Source organism: Sapajus apella, unplaced genomic scaffold, assembly GCF_009761245.1.
Source record: "Sapajus apella isolate SASKATOON/1434 unplaced genomic scaffold, GSC_monkey_1.0 scaffold164, whole genome shotgun sequence".
NCBI lineage: Eukaryota > Metazoa > Chordata > Mammalia > Primates > Cebidae > Sapajus > Sapajus apella.
Window position 1 is genome coordinate 1,362,718 of NW_022437104.1, and position 25,436 is coordinate 1,388,153.

General features: G+C 40.7%; 1 protein-coding gene across 4 annotated transcripts in view; it reads right to left on the reverse strand.

The window, feature by feature from the left end:
• Positions 1-25,436, reverse strand: part of WNK3 (WNK lysine deficient protein kinase 3) — a 166,762-nt gene that overhangs the window by 126,867 nt on the left and 14,459 nt on the right. For all 4 annotated transcript variants that reach the window (XM_032266984.1, XM_032266983.1, XM_032266986.1 and 1 more), the window contains exon 2: positions 21,564-22,219. In XM_032266984.1, coding sequence (XP_032122875.1) covers positions 21,564-22,100 — 537 coding nt within the window. In that variant the 5' untranslated portion in view covers positions 22,101-22,219. The remainder of the gene's footprint in view (positions 1-21,563; positions 22,220-25,436) is intronic.

The window sequence follows — 25,436 nt, forward strand, 5'->3', positions numbered from 1 at the left end:
TTAGTTGCTTCGACTCATCCAACGTGGCAATGCAGCAATTGTTACATGTACATTATAATACAATTGTTATAAATATATTACAAACCCACCTGGGTAATAAATCAGTATCTTGAAAAACAGCCTCTCAAAATGAATTGAGAAAAAGCAATAAAACAGATAGGAAAGTTTCCCTAAGAAATCCCTAAGTTTCCATATCTAAAACATCTGTAATGTCAGAACAGGAAGGATAAAAATGCTAGACATCTAGACATTTAATCTAGCTAAATTTCTGAATTGCCAAAATAAAACTGCTCTAGGTTTCCAGACAGAAATATCAGGTTATGATCCAGTGAAAGACATTCCAATAGGCATTGGGCCTCTCATCTGCTACATTAACTACTAGAAGTCAAAGGAGCAATTTTTCAGAATTCTGAGGGAGAACTATGACCTTAAAATTCTGATCCCAGACAAGCTATCAATCAAGTTTAAAAGGGAAAAAAATTCTACATTTCTCGACAACAGGGAAACAAACAGTACACCACCCCATACACCATTTCCGACCATATTCCTCAAAGAACTTCAGTAAAAACGTGGCCAAATAAAGTTAGAAAAGGAAGGTATGGGCCGGGAGCAGTGGCTCATACCTGTAATCCCCAGCACTTTGGGAGGCCGAGGTGGGAGAAGCACTTGAGCCCAGTTGAAGACCAGCCTGGCCAACATAGTGAGACCCCTGTCTCTACAAAAAAATTAAAAAATAATAGCTGGGTGTGGTGGTGCATGTTTGTAGTCCCAACTATTCAAGAGGGTGAAGGGAGAGGATCGCTTGAGCCTGGTAGGCGGAGGTTGCATTGAACCGAGATCATGCCACTGCACTCCAACCTTGGTGATAGAGTGAGACCCTGTCTCAAAAATATTACATTAAAAAAATAAAATGTTGAAAACATTTTGTTATCAAAGTTGTACATGATATTATCTTCTGATTTCTTTTATTCTCTTTCATAGCATGGCTATATTTCATTTCTCATTCCCCCCCCCCTTTTTTTTGTAGACGGAGTCTTGCTCTGTCGCTCAGGCTGGAATGCAGTGGTATGATCTCAGCTTACCGCAACCTCCACTTCCCAGGGTAGCGATTCTCTTGCCTCAGCCTCCTGAGTAGCTAGGTGCCCACCACCACGTCTGGCTAATTTTTGTGTTTTTAGTAGAGATGGAGTTTCACCATGTTGACTAGGCTGGTCTTGGACTCTTGGCCTCAAGTGATCCACCTGCCTTGGCCTCCCAAAGTGCTGGGATTACAGATGTGAGCTACCACACCCGGCCTTCTCATTCCTTTCCTTGTGTATTTCTGCCATATTTTCTTCATCAGGTTCATTAATCATTTTTCAGAAAGTCCAAAATAATAAAATCTATTTATCCTATTTTTATGTTTATAAATTTTACATTAATTTCAGATTTTATGAATTCCCTCTTCCTTTCTTTTGCTGTTATTTTCCTAATTTCTCAACATGAGTACTAAATTCCTTTAGTTATTGTTCATTAATAATGAAGATATTTTAGGCTATAAATTTTATAACGGGTACAACTTTTATAATGATCTACAGGTTTTGTTGTAATGTCTTCTCTTTTCCATTGCTTTCTAGTTTATCATTTCAGTTCTGATTTTCTCTTTGATTCAAAATTTACCTAGGAGTGTGATTTCTGCTCTCTAATTAGTTAAGAATCTTTTGGTTATTTATTTCATTATTTATTTCCAATCTTATTCAGTAATGCAAGTACAAACTCTCTCTTCTTAAGGAATTTTTGGGCCACATATAACAATGTATATTTCCTGTTTGAAGGATATAAAGTTCTGTACATCCATCAAATAAAGTTTGTGGATTATGGATTATATTATTCAACTCCTCTGTATTTACTTACTTTCTGTATACTAGATCTCTCCTATTCTGAAAGAAATGCCCTTGAAATTTCCCACTACAAATACATGTTTGTCTTTTTTGAAAATGCTGTTAGAGGTAATTAAGCCAAAATATTTTTGGAGTCTACAGGTTTTTAATATATCTTCTTAAACTATGAAGTATATAATTTCATAATATCCTGTCTAATGTTTTAACCTTGCTTTCCTCCTTTTTTGATGTACCTTAACATTGCCACTTTTGGGCCAGGTGTGGTGGCTCATGCCTGTAATCCCAGCACTTTGGGAGGCCAAGGCGGGCATATCACCTGAGGTCACGAGTTCAAGACCAGCCTAGCCAACATGGTGAAACCCTGTCTCTACTAAAAACACACAAAAAATTAGCCAGGTGTGGTGGCATGTGCCTGTAATCCCAGCTACTTGGGAGGCTAAAGCATGAGAATCGCTTGAGCCTGAGAGGCAGAGGTTGCAGTGAGCCAAGACCATGCCACTGCACTCCAGCCTGGGTGACAGAGTGACACTGTCTCAAAAGAAAACAAAAAAACAAAAATCACTGCCACCCTTGCTTTCTCTTTGCTTGTTTATATCTTTACCTTTTCTTTATCACTGTTTTAAGTATGATTTTAGTAAACAACACATGTGAGTTTTGTCTTTTAACTGCAACTGACAGTCTGAGTTTCTTAATAAGCAAATACAATATGTCCACATTGGGTATAGCAAATAATATACTCAATTTTACTCCTTCAATCTTATTTTATGTTCCTTATTTTACTAGTTGTTTTCTATTATTAACTAAGAGATGTAGCCGGCCAGGCACAGTGGCTCATGCCTGTAATACTAACACTTTGGGAGGTCAAGGTGGGTGCACTGCTTAGGCTCAGGAGTTTAAGACCAGCCTGAGCAACATGACGAAGCCCTGTCTCTATAAAAAATACAAAAATTAGCCAGGCATAGTGGTGTATGCCTGCAGTCCCAGCTACTTAAAGGGCCAAGGCAGGAGGATCGCTTGAACCTGGGAGGTCGAGACTGCAATGAGCCATGTTTGCACCACTGCACTCTAGCCTGGGTGACAAAGTGGAGACCTGTCTCAAAAAACGAAGAGGTATCTATTTTTCCTTTTTTACTAGTGGTTAGCCTCCTTTTCCAGACACACAAGATCAAACATATTTATCTGTTATGAGAAAGTAAGTAACTCATCTACTTGTTCTCCCTACTTCATCTAGCCCCCACTCACCAAAAATAAATAAATAATCTAAAATACTAATACTTTCCCCCCTTTCTATCATACCACAAAGACAAAACATGTAGAAGACTTAATCATTGGTCAGGCACCATGGCTTACACCTGTAATCTCAGTACTTTGGGAGGCCAAGGCAGGTGAATCGATCAAGCTCAGGAGTTTGAGATCGGCCTAGGCAACATGGCAAAACCTTGTCTCTATTAAAAATAAAAAAAAATTAGCTGAGCATGGTGGCACGTCCCAGCAGCTGTAGTCCTAGCTACTTGGGAGGCTGAGGTGGGATGATCACTTGAGCCTGAAAGGTGGAGGTTGTGGTGAGCCAAGATCCCACTACTGCACTACAGCCGGGGCAACAGAGCGAGACCCTGTCTCAAAAAAATTTTAAAAAAAGACTTAATCACCCCTACTCACTCCACTCCCATATAATTACCCCTCCCCCTCAAACATTTCTATTCTAGCTGTAGAGTCTTTACTTAGCACTTTAATCAAATATTCCATTCATTCAATATCAACATGTTAGTTAGATAGATCTAGCTTAATCTTTTTAACTATTACATAGTTTTCTGCACTCTGGTCCATGAATATCTTTTTCACCCTGGGAGACGATACCTTAGCTGATTAGAGATTCTTGGATGGTGTAGCCTCTTCCCCTTAATGGTCTACCGTCTTCCAGCTTCTAGCATTGAAGATAAGAAGCATGGTGAATGTAAGATTCTTTTTTCTTTTTTTTTTTTTTTTTTTTTTGAGACAGAGTTTTGCTTTGTCGCCAGGCGCCAGGCTGGAGTGCAGTGGTGTGATCTCGGCTCACTGCAATCTCCACCTCCTGTGTTCAAGCAATTCTCCTACCATCTCAGCCTCCCGAGTAGCTGGGACTACAGGCTCGCACCACCACACCCAGCTAATTTTTGTATTTTAGTAGAGACGGGGCTTCACTATGTTGGCCAGGATGGTCTCAATTTCTTGACCTTGTGATCCACCCGCCTCAGTCTCCCAAAAGTGCTGGGATTACAGGAGTGAGCCACTGTACCCGGCCTAAGATTCTTTTTTCTTGGTTAGTCTAGTGATTTATCAGATTTTACCTAGATATTTCCTTTTAGATACTACTTATTTTTTTATTTTTTTTTTGGGGGGGACGGAGTTTCGCTCTTGTTACCCAGGCTGGAGTGCAATGGCACGATCTCGGCTCACCGCAACCTCCGCCTCCTGGGTTCAGGCAATTCTCCTGCCTCAGCCTCCTGAGTAGCTGGGACCACAGGCACGCGCCACCGTGCCCAGCTAATTTTTTGTATTTTTAGTAGAGACGGGGTTTCACCGTGTTGACCAGGATGGTCTCGATCTCTTGACCTCGTGATCCACCCGCCTCGGCCTCCCAAAGTGCTGGGATTACAGGCTTGAGCCACCGCGCCCGGCCCAGATACTACTTATTTTTGATGATCGAGACTACTAATTCAAGTCAGAAAAGTGATTATTTTCCCCTCGTATTCAATTTTCCTTTTCTGAGTCCCTGATTTACTCAGATGGGCCCTGGGGTACCTTATATAGTCCCATGAGTGAAGGAGCTATAGCAGTCTTTCTCCTGAGGGCTGCTCTGTACCACCTAACATCTTATTACACATCGAGCAAATGTGTTTGCTCCTTATTCTCCCAGATTGCAAATGCTAACTCTCTCTGTAGATTAAAAATGACCCCATCTACCCTCTAGACCCTCTGGACTAAAAGACTGGCCAGCCCACCAGTCTTTTAGTTCCACTCACACTTTTGAGGGGCAGAACTATACAAAGAGATCAGGAGATCTTCCCCTGTATCATAGATTGAATGTTTGTGTCCCCTCTCCCTCCACCAAAATTTATATGTTAAAACCCCAACCCCCAATGTGACTATAATTGGAGACAGGGTCTATATGTCATAAGGGTGGGTCCTTGATCCAGTAGGATTATCCTTATAAAAAGAGACAACAAGGCCGGGCACGGTGGCTCAAGCCTGTAATCCCAGCACTTTGGGAGGCCGAGGTGGGTGGATCACGAGGTCAAGAGATCGAGACCATCCTGGTCAACATGGTGAAACCCCATCTCTACTAAAAATACAAAAAATTAGCTGGGCATGGTGGTGCGTGCCTGTAATCCCAGCTACTCAGGAGGCTGAGGCAGGAGAACTGCCTGAACCCAGGAGACGGAGGCTGCGGTGAGCCAAGATCGCGCCATTGCATTCCACCCTGGGTAACAAGAGCAAAACTCCGTCTCAAAAAAAAAAAAAAAAAGAAAAGAGACAACAGAGGCCTGGCACATGCCTGTAAACCCAGCACTTTGGGAGGTTGAGGTGGGCGGATCACCTGAGGTCAGAAGCTTGAGACTAGCCTGGCCAACATGGTGAAACAATAGCTCTATTAAAAATACAAAGAATTAGCTGGGCGAGGTGGTGGGCACTTGTAATCCCAGCTACTTGGGAGGCTGAGGCAGGAGAATTGATTGAACCCGGGAGGCGGAGGTTGCAGTGAGCCAAGATCGCGCCACTGCACTCCAGCCTGTGCAACAGAGCGAGACTCCATTAAAAAAAAAAAAAAAAAAAAAAAAAAAGATGAGAAAGCTCACCCCTGACTCTCCTCAATAAGTCAGGAAGAGAGCCCTAACCAGAAACCCACCAAGCTAGACCCTGATCTGGGACTTACAATCTCTACAACTTTGAGAAAAGATGCTCAACATCAGTAGTTGTCAGGGTAATACAAATCAAAACCACAATAAAATATCACTTCACACCCATTAGGATGGCTATTATCTAAGTAAATAAACATATATATAAATAAATAAGAAGTGTAGCCGAGCTACATGGGGGCTCACACCTGTAATCCCAGCACTTTGGGAGGCCCAGGTGGGTGGATCACGAGATCAAGAGACCGAGACCATCCTGGCCAACATGGTGAAACCCTGTCTCTACTAAAATAACAAAAAAATTAGCTGGGAGTGGTGACGCATGCCTGTAGTCCCATCTACTTGAGAAGCTGAGGAAGAAGAATCACTTGAACCCGGGAGGCGGTGGTTTTGCCATGTTGGCCAGGCTGGTTTTGAACTCCTGACCTCAGGTGATCTGCCCACCTCAGCCTCCCAAAGTGCTGGGATTACAGGCATGAGCCACCATGCCCAGCCTAACCTAATAAGTCTTAAATGCACCTGTAATTGGCTAGAAGTCCTCTACTCATGATAGACAGCAGATCTACTCTGAAGAATAATGAATAATTCTTTTTTGAGACAGCGTCTCACTCTGTCACCAGGCTGGAGGGTAGTGGCACGATCTCAGCTCACTGCAACTTCCACCTCCCAGGTTCAAGTGATCCTCCCATCTCAGCCTCCTGAGTAGCTGGATGTGCACGTGCCACCACGCCCAGCTGATTTTTGTAGTTTTTGTAGAGAAATACACTACACACACGTGACACCACGCCCAGGTGATTTTTGTATTTTTTGTAGAGATGGGGTTTCACCATGTTGCCCAGGCTGGTCTCAAACTTCTGAGCTCAAGCGATCTGCCTGCCTAAGCCTTCTAAAGTGCTGGGATTACAGGCATGAGTCACCGAACCTGGCCAGAATAATGCATAAATTTTGATGCCTTCTGATTAAATTAGTAGAATGCAAGTCTTTCATGTGCCAGACTAAACTACCCTACTTTATCCTTTGATCCTACAGATTGAAAGTAGTCACCATTAGGAATAAAATTTTACAAAATTATAACTGCTGTCCCAGATGTACTGCTGGAGGTGAAGTCTACTAAAAATGTAGAGCCAAGATCTTCAAAACTCCACTTCAACAGTAAACCTGTTAAAGTAGCACCAAAATCTAGAGAAAAATACTTAGAGTAGAGCTTTCAGCTACTACAGTAACATCCTTTACACACACACACACACACACACACACACACACACACACACATTATTGTATTAATGACAACCACTTGGAAAGAGTAACTTTCACACATCATCAGTAAGAATCCTTACACAAGAAAGGAATGATGAATCACAAAAGACAAACTAGAGAACAGCACTAGCTAACGGAGTTGACATAGATGCCAGGAAAATTCTAGTCTATGAAAATGATCCCTAAATCTTGCTGTCTCAAGATAAGGCCACCAAAAAGAAAGCATCAAACACCACTTTTTCAATGTTATAAATGTTCATTTATATGGCTGGTAAATAGGAGTTAAATACAAATTTATCTAATAGATTTCAACTACTACACACTACTTCAAAAAGAAATATTATCCTTTTATAAATGTTAATTAGGCCGGGCGCGGTGGCTCAAGCCTGTAATCCCAGCACTTTGGGAGGCCGAGGCGGGTGGATCACGAGGTCAAGAGATCGAGACCATCCTGGTCAACATGGTGAAACCCCGTCTCTACTAAAAATACAAAAAATTAGCTGGGCATGGTGGTGCGTGCCTGTAATCCCAGCTACTCAGGAGGCTGAGGCAGGAGAATTGCCTGAACCCAGGAGGCGGAGGTTGCGGTGAGCCGAGGTCGCGCCATTGCACTCCAGCCTGGGTAACAAGAGCGAAACTCCATCTCAAAAAATAAATAAATAAATAAATGTTAATTAAACATTCAATCTATTACAACATATGGAATGCTAAAAATGTACACAAAACCTTTCCTGAGACATGGCACAATACCAGCATGACCAACCTGCATATATATATTTATTCAAGATAAGAAGCATTTCATTTCCAAAAGGTAAACTATGTCTTTATCAGCTATGTCTCTTAATGCAAACACCAATAATGATCTACAGAACCAAGTCAGAGGCTACATGGATCTGTTTCTGCAAATGTGAAGGAAGAAATCATTAGCAATGATATAAAATCTATATTATAAAATAACTTAATCAAGAAAGGATGACTATTACAAAGGCATCAAAATGATGCTTAGCTTACAAAGCACTCTTATCAATGAATATTCTTTTCTCTTTTTAGAGACAGGGTCTCACTCTATGTTGCCCAGGTTGGAGTGCAGGTTTCAATCATAGCTCACTGCAGCCCTGAACTCCTAGGCTCACATGATCCTCTTGCCTCAGCCTCCCAAGTACCCAAGACACTACTGGAACATGCCACTATATTTATGCTCAGCATTTTTTTTTTTCTCTTTGTGGAAATGAGGTCTTGCTATGTTGACCAGGCTGGTCTTGAATTCCTGTCCTCAAGCTATTCTCCTGCCTCAGCTTGAATATTCTTGATAAACATGAGGTTGCTAAGTATTTTAACACTACCACTTATTAAACACTAACATGTGTCACATGCCTTACAAGTATTCTCTCTAATCATCAATGTTTTTGTTTTGAGATGGAGTCTTCCTCTGTCACCCAGGCTGGAGTGCAATGGCATGATATGGGCTCACTGCAACCTCTGGGTTCAAGCGATTCTCCTGCCTTAGCCTTCCGAGTATCTGGGATTGCTGGCATGCGACACCATGTCCCGCTAATTTTTGTATTTTTAGTAGAGGAGGAGTTTCGCCAAGTTGGCCAGGCAGGTCTTGAACGTCTGATCTCAGGTGATCCACCCACCTCGGCCTACCACAGTGCTGGGACTACAGGCGTGAGCCAATGCGCCCAGCCAATATTTTATTTCTTAAACTGGGCAGTAGGTACACTGTTTCCATTATGTTACTCTTTATTCTTTTTGGTATATCCAAAGTATTTATCATATTTTTCTTTAAAAGAAAAGTAAAAAATTAAGGCTCCAAAAAGTTAAGCTATCTGGCTTACCCAAGGTACCTAACTGACACAGGCAACACTGGAACCCTGTACATTGAATTCTGAATCCGAAGCACTTTTTAGTTCACTACTTTGCCTCTCAGAAACAGCATTCATAGCAATGAGTGCAGATATCTAATTCATAAACCACTTTCCATGGAAAGATGGTATAGTACCTCAGAACTAATGCTAAATGAAAGAAACAGACATTGGGGATAATGATAATTTGTAAATGGTGACATCAAGGTATCAATCAAGAAATCAGGGTATTAATAGTCATAGTCTGGCCATATTACTGTGTTAAAGCTTTGAGACAGCAATGGTATTAATACCTAAAGAAAAGTGCTTGGCCGGGTACAGTGGCTCATGCCTGTAATCCCAGCACTTTGGGAGGCTGGGGCGGGTGGATCACCTGAGGTCAGGAGTTCGAGACCAGCCTGGCCAACATGGTGAAACCCTATCTACCAAAAATCCAAAAAAAGCAGAGTGTGGTAGTGCATGCCTGTAATCCCAGCTAGTCAGGAGGCTGAGGCAGGAGAATGCTTGAACCCAGGAGGCAGAGGTTGCAGTGAGCCAAGATCGCACCATTGTACTCCAGCCTGGGCGACAGAGCAAGATTCCATGTCAAAAAAAAAAAAAGTGTTCACAAATGGTAGTTAAGATAATAAATCAAAAGGGAATAACCATGCATAGAATCAGGTTCACTTATCTTTCAGAACTGCTGATCAAAGATGTCCTCATACAATCAGGATGTGAGCATTCAGTTCATTTGGTCAGGCTAATGCCTTAGCAGGAGGACATGCAGGAACATCTAGCTCCTTTGTTCTATAAGCACCAAGCCAGCTTCTGATTATAATTTAGCTCCCCATGTATCTAGCCAAAAGACTACATAGAACATTTTACCTAACAACTATATATCTCATTTTAAAATAATAAACTTGTGTCCTAGATTTAGAAGTTGGAGTAAACACAAGTCAGTCTCCCCAACTCCCCAACCTCTGGACAGTGACAAAAAGTGAAGGCCAGATACTGAACCACGACAATCTAACCGTGAAACTATTCCTCAGGTACCCTTCAATGACACCACTAACTGGCATCCCTTGAGTTTCAGCAGTTCAATGTTAAGAATCTTATTTTAAACAGGCTCCATTTAAGAAACCACTTGTTCTAAAATGGTTAAAAACATAAAAGAATGATCTATCCAATCTAGTGAGTGGGAAATTGTTCAATCATCTATGCAAATTTTTATATATGTAATTGATGGAATACAAATCCTGACTCTGCTCCATTGGGCAAATTGCTTAATATATCTAAATTTCAGTTCCACCATCTGAAAACTAATAATCCTTATCTCATATACCTATTCTAAGAATTAAATAAAATATTAAAATTAAGTGCCAGTATAAGTGTTCCATTAATGTTAATTTTGACAAATGGAAAATATATGATACCTACTATTACTAAGTGTACCAACATAAATTCTCCCATTGTTGGGTTTCTAGAAACTTAACAGGTATACTGGGGAGAAATCACATAAACTAAGAGGTAATACAAATTAATAAAAGTAGAAGGAATATGAGAAAAAAATCATTAGAACACTACAGTTACAATGATGACATGCAAGATACAACAAAGGATGCTAAAATCAGCACGCAAAAGTTCAAGGGAAAACAGTATATTTGCATACTCTCAAAGATCTACCCCCAAGATATTTACTAATATACAACAGGAAAAGTAGTAGTTTTACAGGAGAGAAAGCCTGGCAGATACCACCTTAACCAAGTGATCAAGATTATTATCACCAGTAATACAAAACAACACCACGTACCCCCAGTTATAATGTACTGAGGTGGTTCATCAGTTCTGTGGTATTCCTGTCAAAAATGCATAGTCTAAATCTAATCATAAGCAAACATAAGACAAAGTCAAATTAAGGGGCAATCTAAAAAACAACTAAGGGTCAAGCATGGTGGCTCACAGCTGTAATCCCAGCACTTTGGGAGGCCAAGGTGGGAGGACTGCTTGAGGCCAGGAGTTAGAGATCAGCCTGTTCAGCATAGCAAGACCCCATCTCTACCAAAAATAAAAATACAACACACTAACATAAAGGGAGACTGGGTGATGGGTATACAGGAACTTTCTATACTCTTTTGCAACTCTTTTGTGAGTAGAAAATATATCAAAATAAAAAGTTTTAGAAAAAGAAAACTATGGAATAAAGGAGTGGTATCCCTGTTGCCTCCTACTCTCAACCCTACCATTTCCTTTAAACAAACCTATATTAAACAGCCCTTTCATCTTTTCACTAACTTCAATTTCTGGGGTTTTTTGTTTTGTTTTGTTTTGTTTTGTTTTTTGAGACGGAGTCTCTCTGTCACCCAGGCTGGAGTGCAATGGCACGATCTCGGCTCACTGCAACCTCCGCCTCCCAGGTTCAAGTGATTCTCCTGCCTCAGACTCCTGAGTAGCTAGGATTACAAGCACCCACCATCATGCCTGGCTAATTTTTTGTATTTTTGTAGAGACAGAGTTTTACCATGTTGGCCGGGCTGGTCTTGAACTCTTGACCTCAGGTGATCCATCCACCTCGGCCTCCCAAAGTGCTGGGATTACAGGCATGAGCCACAGCCCCTGGCCACTAACTTCAATTTCTAAGCCTTCTTATGACTATAAACTCTTTCTACTGTAAGCTTTATGAAAATGAGCCCTGTGTCTGCTTTTCTCCCCATTACGTCCCTAGCACTTGGCATGTGTCTGGCACATTGCAGGTACTATTTGTTGAAAGAATGAACAAATGGCAGCTATAGTCTATTGTATACATTTCCTATTGTTACTGTAACAAATTACAACAAACATAGTGGCTTAAAACACAAATGTATTATCTGCTAGTTATAGAGATCAAGAAATCCAAATTGAGTCTCTATAGACTAAAATCAAGTTATCAGCAGGACTGCATTCCTTCTGAAGGCTTTAGAGAAGACCGTTTCCTTACCTTTTCTAGCTTCTGGAGAGTGTCCACATTCCTTGGCTCATTGTCCCATAATAGCAATTGCATCACTCCAGCCTCTGCTTCCATCATCAGATCTCCTCCTCTGACTATGGCCATTCTGACTCCCTCTTATATGGACCCACTTAATCCAGATAATCCAGGGTAATCTTCCAATCCCCAGATCTTTAACTTAATTGTATCTGCAAAGTCCTTTTTGCAATGTAAGACGACATATTCACAGGTTCCAGGGATTAGGACATGGACATCTTCGGGGTGCTATTTTCAGCTTACCACATGTATCAATTTTTAAAATCTATCAAGCAAATAATTAGCTCAAAACTAACTCACTAACTGGGAAAATTAATGCTATTTCCCAGACAAAGGCTATCTCTTGCCACTCCTGCCCTTTGTCATTTTGTAAAAGCATTTGCCTTTGGTTTAATAAAGTTTGTGACTAGTTTTTAAACAAAGAGATGAAAACATGTATATTTAAGAAAGCTTTGGCCGGGCGCGGTGGCTCAAGCCTGTAATCCCAGCACTTTGGGAGGCCGAGGCGGGTGGATCACGAGGTCAAGAGATCGAGACCATCCTGGTCAACATGGTGAAACCCCGTCTCTACTAAAAATACAAAAAATTAGCTGGGCATGGTGGTGTGTGCCTGTAATCCCAGCTACTCAGGAGGCTGAGGCAGGAGAATTGCCTGAACCCAGGAGGCAGAGGTTGCGGTGAGCCGAGATCGCGCCATTGCACTCCAGCCTGGGTTAAAATAAGGAAAACCCCGCCCAAAAAAAAAAAAAAAAGAAAGCTTTAACCCTCCTCCCTTCAATGTAATCATGCTTTATCCATGAATGTATACTTTTAGGGCTGGATCTGATGAAAAGAATTAGAAATCAAACTGAATCATACTATTTGGCGTGTGCCTGTAATGTAATGAAGCATTTTCTTATATGGCTAAAATAGAATCCAGAAACATTTCCAAGAGGGTCATAAAAATATTTTGAGAGCAAAATTAAGTGTCTCAGCATGAATACACAACTATATTCAGAAACAGAAATTCTAGCATCTATTTTTTTCATTACTTTTTCCTTTATTGGAAATTCAACTGTTTTCATATCTAATTCTAATTTCACAATCAAATGTAATAGGGCTGATGTCTAAAAATATAATTTTTCCCAAAGTATACTTAGATGATGAATGAAAATAAAATAGAAATACGTTCTTCCACAATTTTTTTTTGAGACGAAGTTTTGCTCTTGTTACCTAGGATAGAGTGCAGTGGCGTGATCTCAGCTCACTGCAACCTCTTCCTCCCAGGTTCAAGCAATTCTCCTGCCTCAGCCTCCCAGGTAGCTGGGATTATAGGTACCTACCACCACGCCTGGCTAATTTTTTGCCTTTTTAGTAGAGATGGGGTTTCGCCATGTTAGGCAGGTTGATCTCGAACTCCTGACCTCAGGAGATACGCCCGCTTCAGCCTCCAAAAGTGCTGGCATTACAGATGTGAGCCACCATGCCAGGCCATCTTCCACAATTCTGATAGATGCTTCAGGTGTGGAAGTATGGATTTTTAAGCTGTTACTTCCACTACATTACTTTGAGTATATTCACTACTATAATGAAAGTATCTTAGAATGCTCAACTCAACATGTCAACCTGCTATACTCTATTGTGCCTTTTTTTCCTTTTGGGATTTCTTTCCATTGTCATGTTTGGTTTGGTTCACAGACTATAGCTTGAGTTGTTAGATGTCTAAGTGCTATTCAAAGGTCTGTTTACCCTCAAAAGTACACAATCACATATCTGACCCCAGAGTGAAGCTTATTTTAGAAAATGTCAACAAAACATCTTTCAGATATCTACAATGTTCCCACATTTAGCAAATACTTCGATTGTATGAAGAAAACAAATGTACTAGTGTATTTTCCAAGTCATAATAATATTTTCCAAGTCATAATAAACCAAAAACTGGTTGTGCTAAGTGATGTTAATTTTCAAGTTGTTAGTGGAAGAAGAAACTATTACGAACTCCTGTGATTGATTTTTTCTGAGAGTTGCCAAACTGGTCTTTCAGTAACATGTGACCAAGTCTTTCAACATCATAAACTAAAATATAGTCTTCTAAATAGCACTTATGACTGATAGCCCTCACTCACAGTAATTTACTAATTTACCAAGTAATTACCAAGTAATTTGCCAAAGTTTTTACAAAGAACAATAGGTCAGGTCTTTCCATTAATGTATTTTTCAGATCAAGTTATGGGGGCCAGGCACAATGGCTCATGCCTGTAATCCTGGTGATTTTGGAGGCCAAGGTAGGAGAATCGCTTGAACCCAGGAGTTCAAGACTAGGCTGAGCAACATAGCAAAACTCCACCTCTACAAAAATTAAAGACTGGGTGCAGTGGCACATGCCAGTAATTTCAGCACTTTGGGAGGCCAAGGCTGGAGAATCACTTAAGCCCAGGAGTTCGAGACTAGCCCAAGCAATATAGTAAGACCCTGCCTAAAAAAACTTTTTAAAAATGAAAGAAATGGCTGGGCACAGTGGCTAATGCCTGTAATCCCAGCACTTTGGGAGGCCGGGGCGGGTGGATCATGAGGTCAAGAGTTTGAGACCAGCCTGGCCATCATAGTGAAACTGGTGAAACCCCATCTCTACTAAAAATACAAAAATTACGTGGGCTTGGTGGTGCATGCCTGTAACCCCAGCTACTCGGGAGGCTGAGGCAGGAGAATCGCTTGAACCTGGGAGATGGAGGTTGCAGTGAGACGAGATTGTGCCACTGCACTCTGGCCTGGCAACAGAGCGAGACTCCGTTCCAAAAACAAAAAAAAAATGAAAGAAATTATGGCCGGGCACGGTGGCTCAAGGCTGTAATCCCATACTTTGGGAGGCTGAGGCAGGCAGATCACCTGAGGTCAGGAGTTTGAGACCAGCCTGGCCAACATGGTGAAATCCTGACTCTATTAAAAATATAAAAATTAGCCAGGCGCGGTGGCTCACGCCTGTAATCCCAGCACTTTGGGAGGCCAAGGCGGGTGGATCACAAGGTCAAGAGATCGAGACCATCCTGGTCAACATGGTGAAACCCTGTCTCTACTAAAAAAAATACAAAAATTAGTCGGGCATGGTGGTGCACGCCTGTAGTCCCAGCTACTCGGGAGGCTGAAGCAGGAGAATTGCTTGAACCCAGGAGGCGGAGGTTGCGGTGAGCCGAGATCGCACCATTGCACTCCAGCCTGGGTAACAAGAGCAAAACTCCGTCTCAAAAAAAAAAAAAAAAAAAAAATATATATATATATATATACACACACACACACACACACACACACACACACACACACACACACACATATAAATTACCTGGGTGTGGTGGCACGTGCCTGTAATCCCAACAGTACAGGAGGCTGAGGGGCAGAACTGCTTGAACCTGGAGGCAGAGTTTGCAGTCAGCCAAAACTGACACTGCACTCTAGCCTGGGAGACAGAGTGAGACTCCATCACAAAAAATAAATAGGCTGGGCACGGTGGTTCATGCCTATAATCCCAGCATTTTGGGAGACCAAGGTGGGTGGATCACTTGAAGTCAGGAGTTCAAGACCAGCCTGACCAATGTGGTACAACCCCATCTCTTCTAAAAATACAAAAACTAGCCAGGAGTGGTAGCATGTGCCTGTAGTCCCACCTACTCAGGAGGCTGAGACAGGAGAATTGGCTGAACCCGGGAGGCAGAAGTTGCAGTGAGCTATGACACGCCATTGCACTCCAGCCTGGGCAATAGAGGAAGACCCTGTCTCTTAAAAAACTCAAGTTACAGAAACCATAAAATATGAAGAACTTGAAATGCAGATGTTTATAGCCAAATCCTAAATCTGAGAGTTTGTTTTCAACATACTCAAAGTCAAACATCAGCAGTAAAATCTTTCACTCCCAGTTCTTTGCAGCACCATAAGGTCAACATATTCTAAATAAATGGATGTGGGGCTGTTAAGAATTATTACGCAATTTGCCTTCGGTTTGTTGGTGATAAAAAATACAGATTTAGGCTGGGCATGGTGGCTCACGTCTGTAATCTCAGCACTTTGAGAGGCAGAGAGGAAGATCTCTAGAAGCCAGGAGTTTGAGACCAGCCTGGACAACATAATGAGACTGTCACTACAAAAAAACAAACAGAATTATTACACAAGACTCAGATATCCACAATGGGGAGGAAGGGAATGCCATCAAGAGAAAAAGGTATAAAACCTATTGTTGAGCTGTAAATTTCAAACCAAACATGTAAAAATAAAATTAAAAAAAAAAAAAGAAAAGTACCAGTACAGTGGCTTGTCCCTGTAGTCCCAGCTACTTGGAAGACCAAGGCAGGAGGATCTCTTGAGTCCATGACTTCAAGACCAATCTGGGAGACAGAGTGAGACTCTGTCTCTAAAAATAAAAAGGCAAGTGGTGGTGGCTCACACCTATAATCCCAGTACTTTGGGAGGCCAAGACGGGCTAATCACTTGAGGCCAGCCTGGGCAACACAGCAAAACCCTATCTCTACAAAAAATACAAAAATTAGCCAGGTATGGTGACACACACCTGCAGTCCCAGCTACTAGGGAGGCTGAGGTGGAAGAATCAATTGAGCCCACAAGGTTGAGGTTACAGTGAGCTGTGATCATACCACTGCACTCCAACCTAGGTGACAAAGTGAGATCCTGTCTCAAAAAATAAAAAAGAAAAATAAGAAAAGAATTGCCGGCCGGGCGCAGTGGCTCAAGCCTGTAATCCCAGCACTTTGGGAGGCCGAGGCGGGTGGATCGCGAGGTCAAGAGATCGAGACCATCCTGGTCAACACGGTGAAACCCCGTCTCTACTAAAAATACAAAAAATTAGCTGGGCATGGTGGCGCGTGCCTGTAATCCCAGGTGCTCAGGAGGCTGAGGCAGGAGAATTGCCTGAACCCAGGAGGCGGAGGTTGCAGTGAGCCGGGATCGCGCCATTGCACTCCAGCCTGGGTAACAGGAGCGAAACTCTGTCTCAAAAAAAAAAAAAAAAAAAAGAATTGCCTAACATTAGGGGAGAAGATTAAGCAAGAGGTAGTGTCAATGCTATAGTTTATATATTTTAGTAATGTTAATAAATAGAATATATATCAAACTGATAAAAGTATGGACGTATCGATTATATATAATAGTATATATACAATCTCACACACACATTGAAAAAGAATCTACACTGTGATCTTTTTCTACAGGACTATTTATATAATAAATAAGACTACAGAAGAATGAAAAATTGTACATTAAAAACTGCATTGTACTCAGGAAATAATTCAAAGACGATCTCCCTTATTCTCCTGGGATTATAAATAAGCTAGTTTTTCTTAATTTCAAATATGCAGGCTGGGCACAGTGGCTCATGCCTATAATCCCAGCACTTTGGGAGGGTAAGGCATCTCTGCAAAATATTTCAAAAATCAAAAAAAAAATTAGCTGGGGATGGTGGCCTATTGCCTGTAGTCTTGGCTATTTGGGAGGATCCTTTGAGCCTAGGCATTCGAGGTTACAGTGAGCTATGATCATGCCACTGTACTCTAGCCTGGGCAACAGAGCAAGACTTTGTCTTTTAAAAAAATGCAGAAGATAAAGCAATATTCAAAAACTGATAAGTCCACTAATTCTGACATTCCTTTTAGAACAGAAAATTGCAATTGTTGTTCTCTGTGTAAATTAAAATGTACTTTATATATTTATTGCATTTGCTCCACATTAGAGATTCCCAAATCTGGCTATGTATCCCATCACCTGGGGAACTATTTTTTTTTTTTTTTTTTGAGACAGGGTCCCATTCTGTCACCCAGGGTGGAGTGCAATGGGGCACAATCATGACTCACTGCAGCCTCAAACTCCTAGGCTCAAGTGATTCTCCTGACTCAGCCTTCTGAGTAGCTAGGACTATAGGTGAGCACCGCTATGGCCAGCACCCTGGGAACTTTTAAACAGTAAGTTCCTGGAGCCCATTTCCTAAAGATTTCAATTTGAGAAGTCTGGACTAGAAGCCAGAAATCAGAATACATAATATAATATAAAGTTCATGTTAGAGTATGAAAGGAATTCCTACTGTAGGAATTGGTCCCATACTTCAAGTGCTTTCCAAACTTCACTTAATTGTGCACACAAATCAATTGGAGGTATTACTAAAAGTCAGATTCTGATTCAGAAGGTCTGGAATGAGGCCTGGGAATATGCAGTTCTGACAAGCTCCCAGGTCCAGGGGCCACATTCTGAGTAGAAGACCTTATGAGATTTTTAAACCTTTCCACAGGTGAATGATAGAAGTCAGTATCCTACAGCCAGTGCAATGGCTCACACCTATAATCCCAGCACTTTGGGAGGCCAAGGCAGGCAGATCACCTGAGGTCAGGAGTTTGAAACCACCCTGGCCAATATGTTGAAACCCTGCCTCTACTAAATATACAAAAATTAGCCAGGCATGGTGGTGCATGCCTGTAGTCCCAGCTATTTGGGAGGCTAAGGCAAGAAAATCGCTTGAACCCAGGAGGCAGAGGTTGCAGTAAGCCAAGATTATGTCACTGTACTCTAGCCTGGGCAAGAGAGCAAGACTCTGTCTCAAAAAAAAAAAAAAATGAAATAAAAGAAGTCAGTATCCTAGGAGTTTTCCACGGAAATACTTTCAAGTTTTACCTAAACATCCTTTTTTATCTAAACATAACTAGAGTACACAGCTTGCAAAATGATTGACTTATCTTTACTATGTACCCTACTACCAAATGAATGGAAATTATTTTCCTCATTTACAGATGGTATCACTAAAAGTTGAGTGCTACTGATGTCACAATGCAGAGATGAAATTAGAATTTACATAACTTTCAATATTATACACAAGGATTTTCATCATAGCCATGGTTACAATAGTAAGATATTAGAGAGAAAAACTTTGGCAGGGTGCAGTGGCTCATGCCTGTAATTCCAGCACTTTGGGAGGCCAAAGCAGACGGAGCGATTCAGCCTAGGAGTGTGAGACCAGCTTGGGCAAAATAGTAAGACCTCATTTCTACAAAAAATAAAAACACTGTTAGCTGAGTGTGGTGGTATGTCTGCAGTCCCAGCTACTAGGGAGGCTGAAGGGGGAGGATCGCTTGAGCCTAGGAGGTTAAGGCTTCAGTGAGCCAAGAAGACGCCACTGCATTCCAGCCTAGATGACAGCGTGAGATTACGTCTCTCAAAAAATGAAAAAGCCCTACATATCCAACAATAGGGGACTGCTTAAATAACCTAGAAGAACCTTATAATCAAACACTAAGCATCTATTTTAAGTAATTATGTAGGCCAGGCATGATGGCTCACACCTATAATCCCAGCACTGTGAGAGGCCGAGGCAGGCAGATGGCTTTAGTCCAGGAGTTCAAGACCAACCAGGACAACATGGTGAAACCCCGTCTCTACTAAAGATACAAAAACAAAAGTAGCCAGGAGTGGTGGCATGTGCCTGTAGTCCCAACTACTTGAGAAGCTGAGGTGGGAGGATAGCCTCAGCCTGGGAAGCAGAGGTTACAATGAGCCGAGATCATGCCACTGCACTCCAGCATGGGTGATAGAGTCAGACCCTGTCTCAAAAAATAAAATAAAATAACATAAATAAAATAAATAAATAATAGAAAATGGGGAGTGGGGGGTGGAAGGAGGGAGAACATCAAGAAGAATAGCTAATGGATGCTGGGCTAAATACCTAGGTAATGGGATGATCTATGCAGCAAACCACCATGGCACACATTTACCTGTGTAACAAACCTGCACATCCTGCACCTATACCCCTGAACTTAAAATCTGGAAATCAAAAAATAAAATTTAAAAAGAGAAAAAAGTATGTAAATAAACCCTTACAAAAATACATAAACATACCCTTACTGATAATGAAAAGACATTCAAGATAAGTGAAAATAAAGAGTATAAAATTGTATAGAAAGACGTGTGTATATGTGTGTGTGTATTTACCAGAAAGATGTATATACTAAAATGTTTAAAGCATTGTACTCAAAGTACTAGAATTTTAGGTGATTCTGATGCTCGCTTGCCTGCATTATCTAATATTTCTACTACAATGTATACCATATAAAATTCTTAAAGGTTGAAAGGCAAGTGAGAAGAAAACCAAGCACACTCCACACATGCACGTACCTTTTGAAGCCCACTCGAATGGGTCTGACCAATAGGTAATTTGCTTTCCAAGGAGTATTCAAGGGACTCCCTAAATTAGAAGCACTTAGAAAGTTTTTAAAAATTGCAGTCTTGTACCCCAATCCAGACTTATTAAATCAGAATTTGTACCAATAGGCCCCAGAATTTGCATATGAAGCAAATACTGACTCTTTTATAGACAGTAAAGTTTGGAAACCATGGCATTAAACAAAAAGCTTCCTAGAAATTCAGAAACCTGGACTAAATTCCAACCTATCTGAACAGAAACCTACAGCAAATTCAGAGTGAATGAAATCATGGTGTTTTCATACATATACATCTACACTCATAGAGACTGCTGGAATTTGAACAACAAAAAACTGTTCTTAGAAACTGGCTTTATTCCATCTTAATTTTAAGCATCCCATGTGATCACTGACCATTTCCCACGAGTTGACTGAGGTCACAAAGGTTTTCCTTATATTTGACCCACATCTGTCTAAAAATCTTCTCATTATAACACCTTCTATGATGCTCTGTCCCTATTTAGTTCTTCATTAATGAAAAGTACTACATGAACATATTATGGAACCAAATATGAAGACAATTCAGTCATTCTACTGTTGCTTTCATTTCTCCTTTCTACACACATTTTAGCTGAATAACTTTAATAGATTCTGGTGATTATTTCTTCCAGAGATATTCTCTAAGGTAAATTCAAAGGCATCATGAGCCTCTATCAATAAATGTCCTCAAAGAATCAAGTAAAACCTTTCCAGTTCTGAAAAACAGGACATGAACCCCCAAAATTTTGTAAAAGAAAAAGAAAAAAGGTATATACCACAATGAATACATTTCCCTATCATACTCTCAAGTACTTAGTATGACAATCAACTCATAAGTCACTTATTTATGAAGTTTTCAAAAGGAAACATTAAGAATTTGGGGACTTTCCTAAAGCTAACAAATTAAAACAATTTTTCCAAAAGAAAGTCATGATAGGCCAGGCACCATGGCTCATGCCTGTAATCCCAGCACTTTGGAAGGCCAAGGCGGGAGGATCACCTGAAGTCAGGAGTTCAAGACCAGCCTGGTCAACATGGTGAAACCCTGTTTCTACTTAAAACAAAACAAAACAAAACGAAAAATTAGCAGGGCGTAGTGGCATGCACTTATAATCCCAGCTATTCGGGAGGCTGAGGCAGAAGAATTTTCGAGGCGGAGGTTGCAGTGAGCCGAGACTGCGCCATTGCACTCCAGCCTGGGTGACAGAGCAAGATTCCACCTCAAAAAAAAAAAAAAAAAAAGCCATACAGATTTTTTCCCCCTTTAAAACAGAAAAGAAAACAACAGGAGAAAAAAAAAGTTTGGCGTGAGCTCCTAAGAGGATATAGGAGAGGACCATAATTTGTAGGATGTGAGGGACAAGTCCTTCATTTTATTTTAATCCATGATACATTTTAATCATGGATCACACAGAAGGCCAGGCCACCTAAAACTTGAATTTATTATAACCAAGAAGATTATATACCTACCTGCAGCTCACACCAAGCAACCTCAACCCATGTTTCAGTGTCCAGTCCTTTATACACTGTTTTAAATGCTCCCCTTCCTAGTTCTATGTCAAATTTCAGGAATCTGCCACTAGGAGAAGTAGCTACAGCCTTCATTTCTGCTTCTTCTTCCATTTCCTTTTCATTTTTCTCCTTGAAACAATCTTTTGAGATTTCCGAGGTTGACTTTGAACACTGTTCATATTTAACTTCTTGTCCACCTCTCAGCACATTTGAAGGAAGTTTATCTACTCTTGGAATATTTGTTGCAGCCTTTATTCTCTCATCTTTCGGGGACGATTTGGCAACTTTGTCATCTTCCGTCATTTCAACACTCTTTCGGAAAAATCTCTTCCTTTCTACGGTTTCCCCAGAAGCAGAGAAGGTGCTGTTTTTCTCCTTTAGTCTAGCATCTACTGTCAAAGTCGCAGCAACCTGAGGAACTCTGTTTTCAAGTGAAATTCCATCAGGTTTCTCGGAATCTTCTGTGCTGGCTGGATCTCCCGAATCAGTGGCCATTGTAATTAAAGTTGGCACTAAAATTTTTCCTGTTTCTAGTCTTCAGTCCAGTTGCATCTCAGGTATCAGAATTATTAGAATGGACTTCCTTTTGCGTGGTCATATATTTCTATAGCAACCTGAAGGGGGGAAAAGGATATTTCAAAATCACCATACAAAGGAAATCATTAAGGAAAAAATAAGTCACCTGATTTTTAATCCTTTTTTCCTTAATAAGAAGTTTCTTCTTTTTTCTGTCCAATCTTAGCAACCAGCAGACTCTAGGGACTGTGTCTTATCTTGTTTACCATTAGTCCTCAGTGCCTAGTAGGCTACTTAGTATATATCTTGATCTGTCTTCATATTGCATGAATATTGGTTAGAAACCTAGTTCTCAGCTCCATCTGTCAATCCATCAAATTCAAAACAAGTACCGAAACCCTGGGTTCACTTAGCCACAAGGTGACAAACACAATAAGTAAAAACAACCACATGGTTTCTAGGTGGTATTTGTCTAAAATTCCGGAATTCATCAATAGTAGTTTCTTTTATTGTACTAAAATATACGTAACGTCAAATTTACCGTTTTTAAGTATACAATTCAGTGGTGTTAACTACATTCATAGTGTTGCGCAATCATCACTACTATCCATGCCCAGAGCTTTTTAATCATCCCAAATTGAAACTCTGTACCCATTAAACAACGATTTCCTATTAGCTCTCACCTACCCCAGTAACTTCTACTTTCTGTCACTATGAATTTGCTTATTTTAGGTAATTCACATAAATGTAATCAGACATTTGTCCTTTTGTGTCTGGCTTATTTCACTTAGTATAGTATTTTCAAGGTCTACTGATGTTGTAGCATGTATCAGAATTTCATTCCTTTTTAAGACTGAATAATATTCCATCATATTAGTTATAGACCACATTCTGTTCATTTCATTCATCTGCCAGTAGATTGAATTGTTTCTACCTTCTGACTGTTGTGAATGTTGCTGCTATAAACATCTGACAGTAATTTTAAATAATGAAGATTTATAAGCTTACCTTCAGATTTTAACAGAAACTGTTGTCAAATATTAATATACTATCCTAAAACAATAGCAAGAAAGACTCAAAACCATGTATTCTTTTAAACTAGCAATTCTACTTATAGGAACTTGCCTTAGAAAATAGTCAAGAATCTGTGCAAAAATTTAACTATAAAGATGTTCGTTCTAGCACTTACGGAAAAAACAAAACATAAGCTTAATTTGTGTTTAATTAAGTATCTCAAAATGAGGTATGCCACAGCATTAAAAATAACACTGTAGGCTGGGAGCAGTGACTCACACCTGTAATCCCAGCACTTTGGGAGCCCAATGTGGGTGGATCACTTGAGGTCAGGAGTTCAAGACCAAACCAGCCTGGTTTAGTGAAACCTTGTCTCTACTAAAAATACAAAAAAAAAAAAAAAAAAAAAAAAAAAATAGTAGGGTGTGGTTGGCAGGCGCCTGTAATCCCAGCTACTCAGGAGGCTGAGGCAGGAGAATCACTTGAACCTTGGAGGCTGAGGTTGCAGTGAACCGAGACTGTGCCACTTACCACTCCAGCCTGGGCAACAGAGGCTGTCTCAAAAACAAACCAACAAACAAACAAAAAAACACACTGTAGTCTTCAGTGAGATAAAAGACGTTCCCTATATATTATATGGTTAAATGTAAAAAGGAATATATACAAGCTTACAGGCATAACTCTGGAGTTATGGATTTTTCTTCCTGCTTTTTTTGTATTTTCTAAAACTTTGGACAATAAACATGTGAAAATATGTGGAAAAAGTTTTTCAAGTGAGTGGTTAAACCACCAATATGAAAATGCTTCCCTTCTCACCACAATCACGCACTGCAAAGTTAAGCCTGTATACTTCTTACTATGTTAGGCACTTTGAAAAGCACAATTTGTCAAAAAAATTTGTTGAGAATTATGTCAAATGGGCCAGGCACGGTGGCTCAGGTCTGTAATCCCAGCACTTTGGGAGATCAAGGTGGGCAGATCACTAGGTCAGGAGTTCGAGACCAGCCTGACCAACATGGTGAAACCTCGTCTCTACTAAAAATACAAAAATTAGCTGGGCATAGTGGTGAGCACCTGTAATCCCAGCTGCTCAGGAGGCTAAGGCAGGAGAATTGCTTGAACCCGGGAGGCAGAGGTTGCAATGAGGTGAGATCGCGCCACTGCACTCCAACCTGGCGCCTGGCGACAGAGCAAGACTGTCTCAAAAAAAAAAAAAGAAAAAGAAGAAAGAAAAGAAAAAAATTCAATGGGGGAAAGAATAGTCTTTCCAACAAATGGTGCTGGGACAACTGGATATCCACATGCAAAAGAATGAAGTCAGATCCTCCAGTAAGTTTTTGTGGGGGGAAAAAAAAAAAAAGCCTTAGTTGAGTCTCAAAGAAAGATAATTAGCTGATCCAGGCAGAGGGAAGATTACAAGCAAAGGCATTAAACAGGCCGGGTGCAGTGGCTCACGCCAGTAATCCCATCACTTTGGGAGGGCAAGGCAGGTGAATCAACTGAGGTCAGGAGTTCGAGACCAGCCTGTCCAACATGGCGAAACCCCGTCTGTACTAAAAGTATAAAAAATTAGCCGGGCATGGTCATGGGCGCCTGTAATCTCAGCTACTCAGGAGGTTGAAGCAGAATCGCTTGAACCCGGGAGGCGGAGGTTGCAGTGAGTCAAGATGGTACCACTGCACTCCAGCCTGAGCAACAAGAGCAAAACTCTGTCTCAGAAAAAAAAAAAAAAAAAAAAAGAAAAAAAGGCATTAAACAATATGGAGTAAGTATATGAGTGGTATCATGAGCAGTTGTTTACATGCATATCAGAAGCAGGCAGATGAGGACAGAGAAGCAGATAGACACTTTTATGTCATACAATGTAAAACAAGGAGACCCATTAAAAAACTACTGTAACAATCCAAAAGAGATGATGAGGTTTGAATGAAAATAGTGGCAGGAGGGATATGTTCAAGACTCACTAAGGAACTACTAAATGCAAGAAAATTTACTGTGTGAATGAATATAGCTGTGAGGGAAAATCAAGAGTCTTACGGTGACTCACAATAATTTGCCAACCAGATGACATTACTAGGGCAAATCTATGAATGTCTCTATGAGGTTACATTGTCAAATCAATATATTTCCAAAGTCACTTAATAAGACTAGTATTGCAAGCAAGTGAAAAAAGATAACTAGTTTAACTCTTTATTTTATTTTTATTTTTTTTGAGACAGAGTCTTGCTCTATGGCCAGGCGCCAGGCTAGAGTGCAGTGGCGCGAGCTCGGCTCACTGCAACCTCAGCCTCCTGGGTTCAA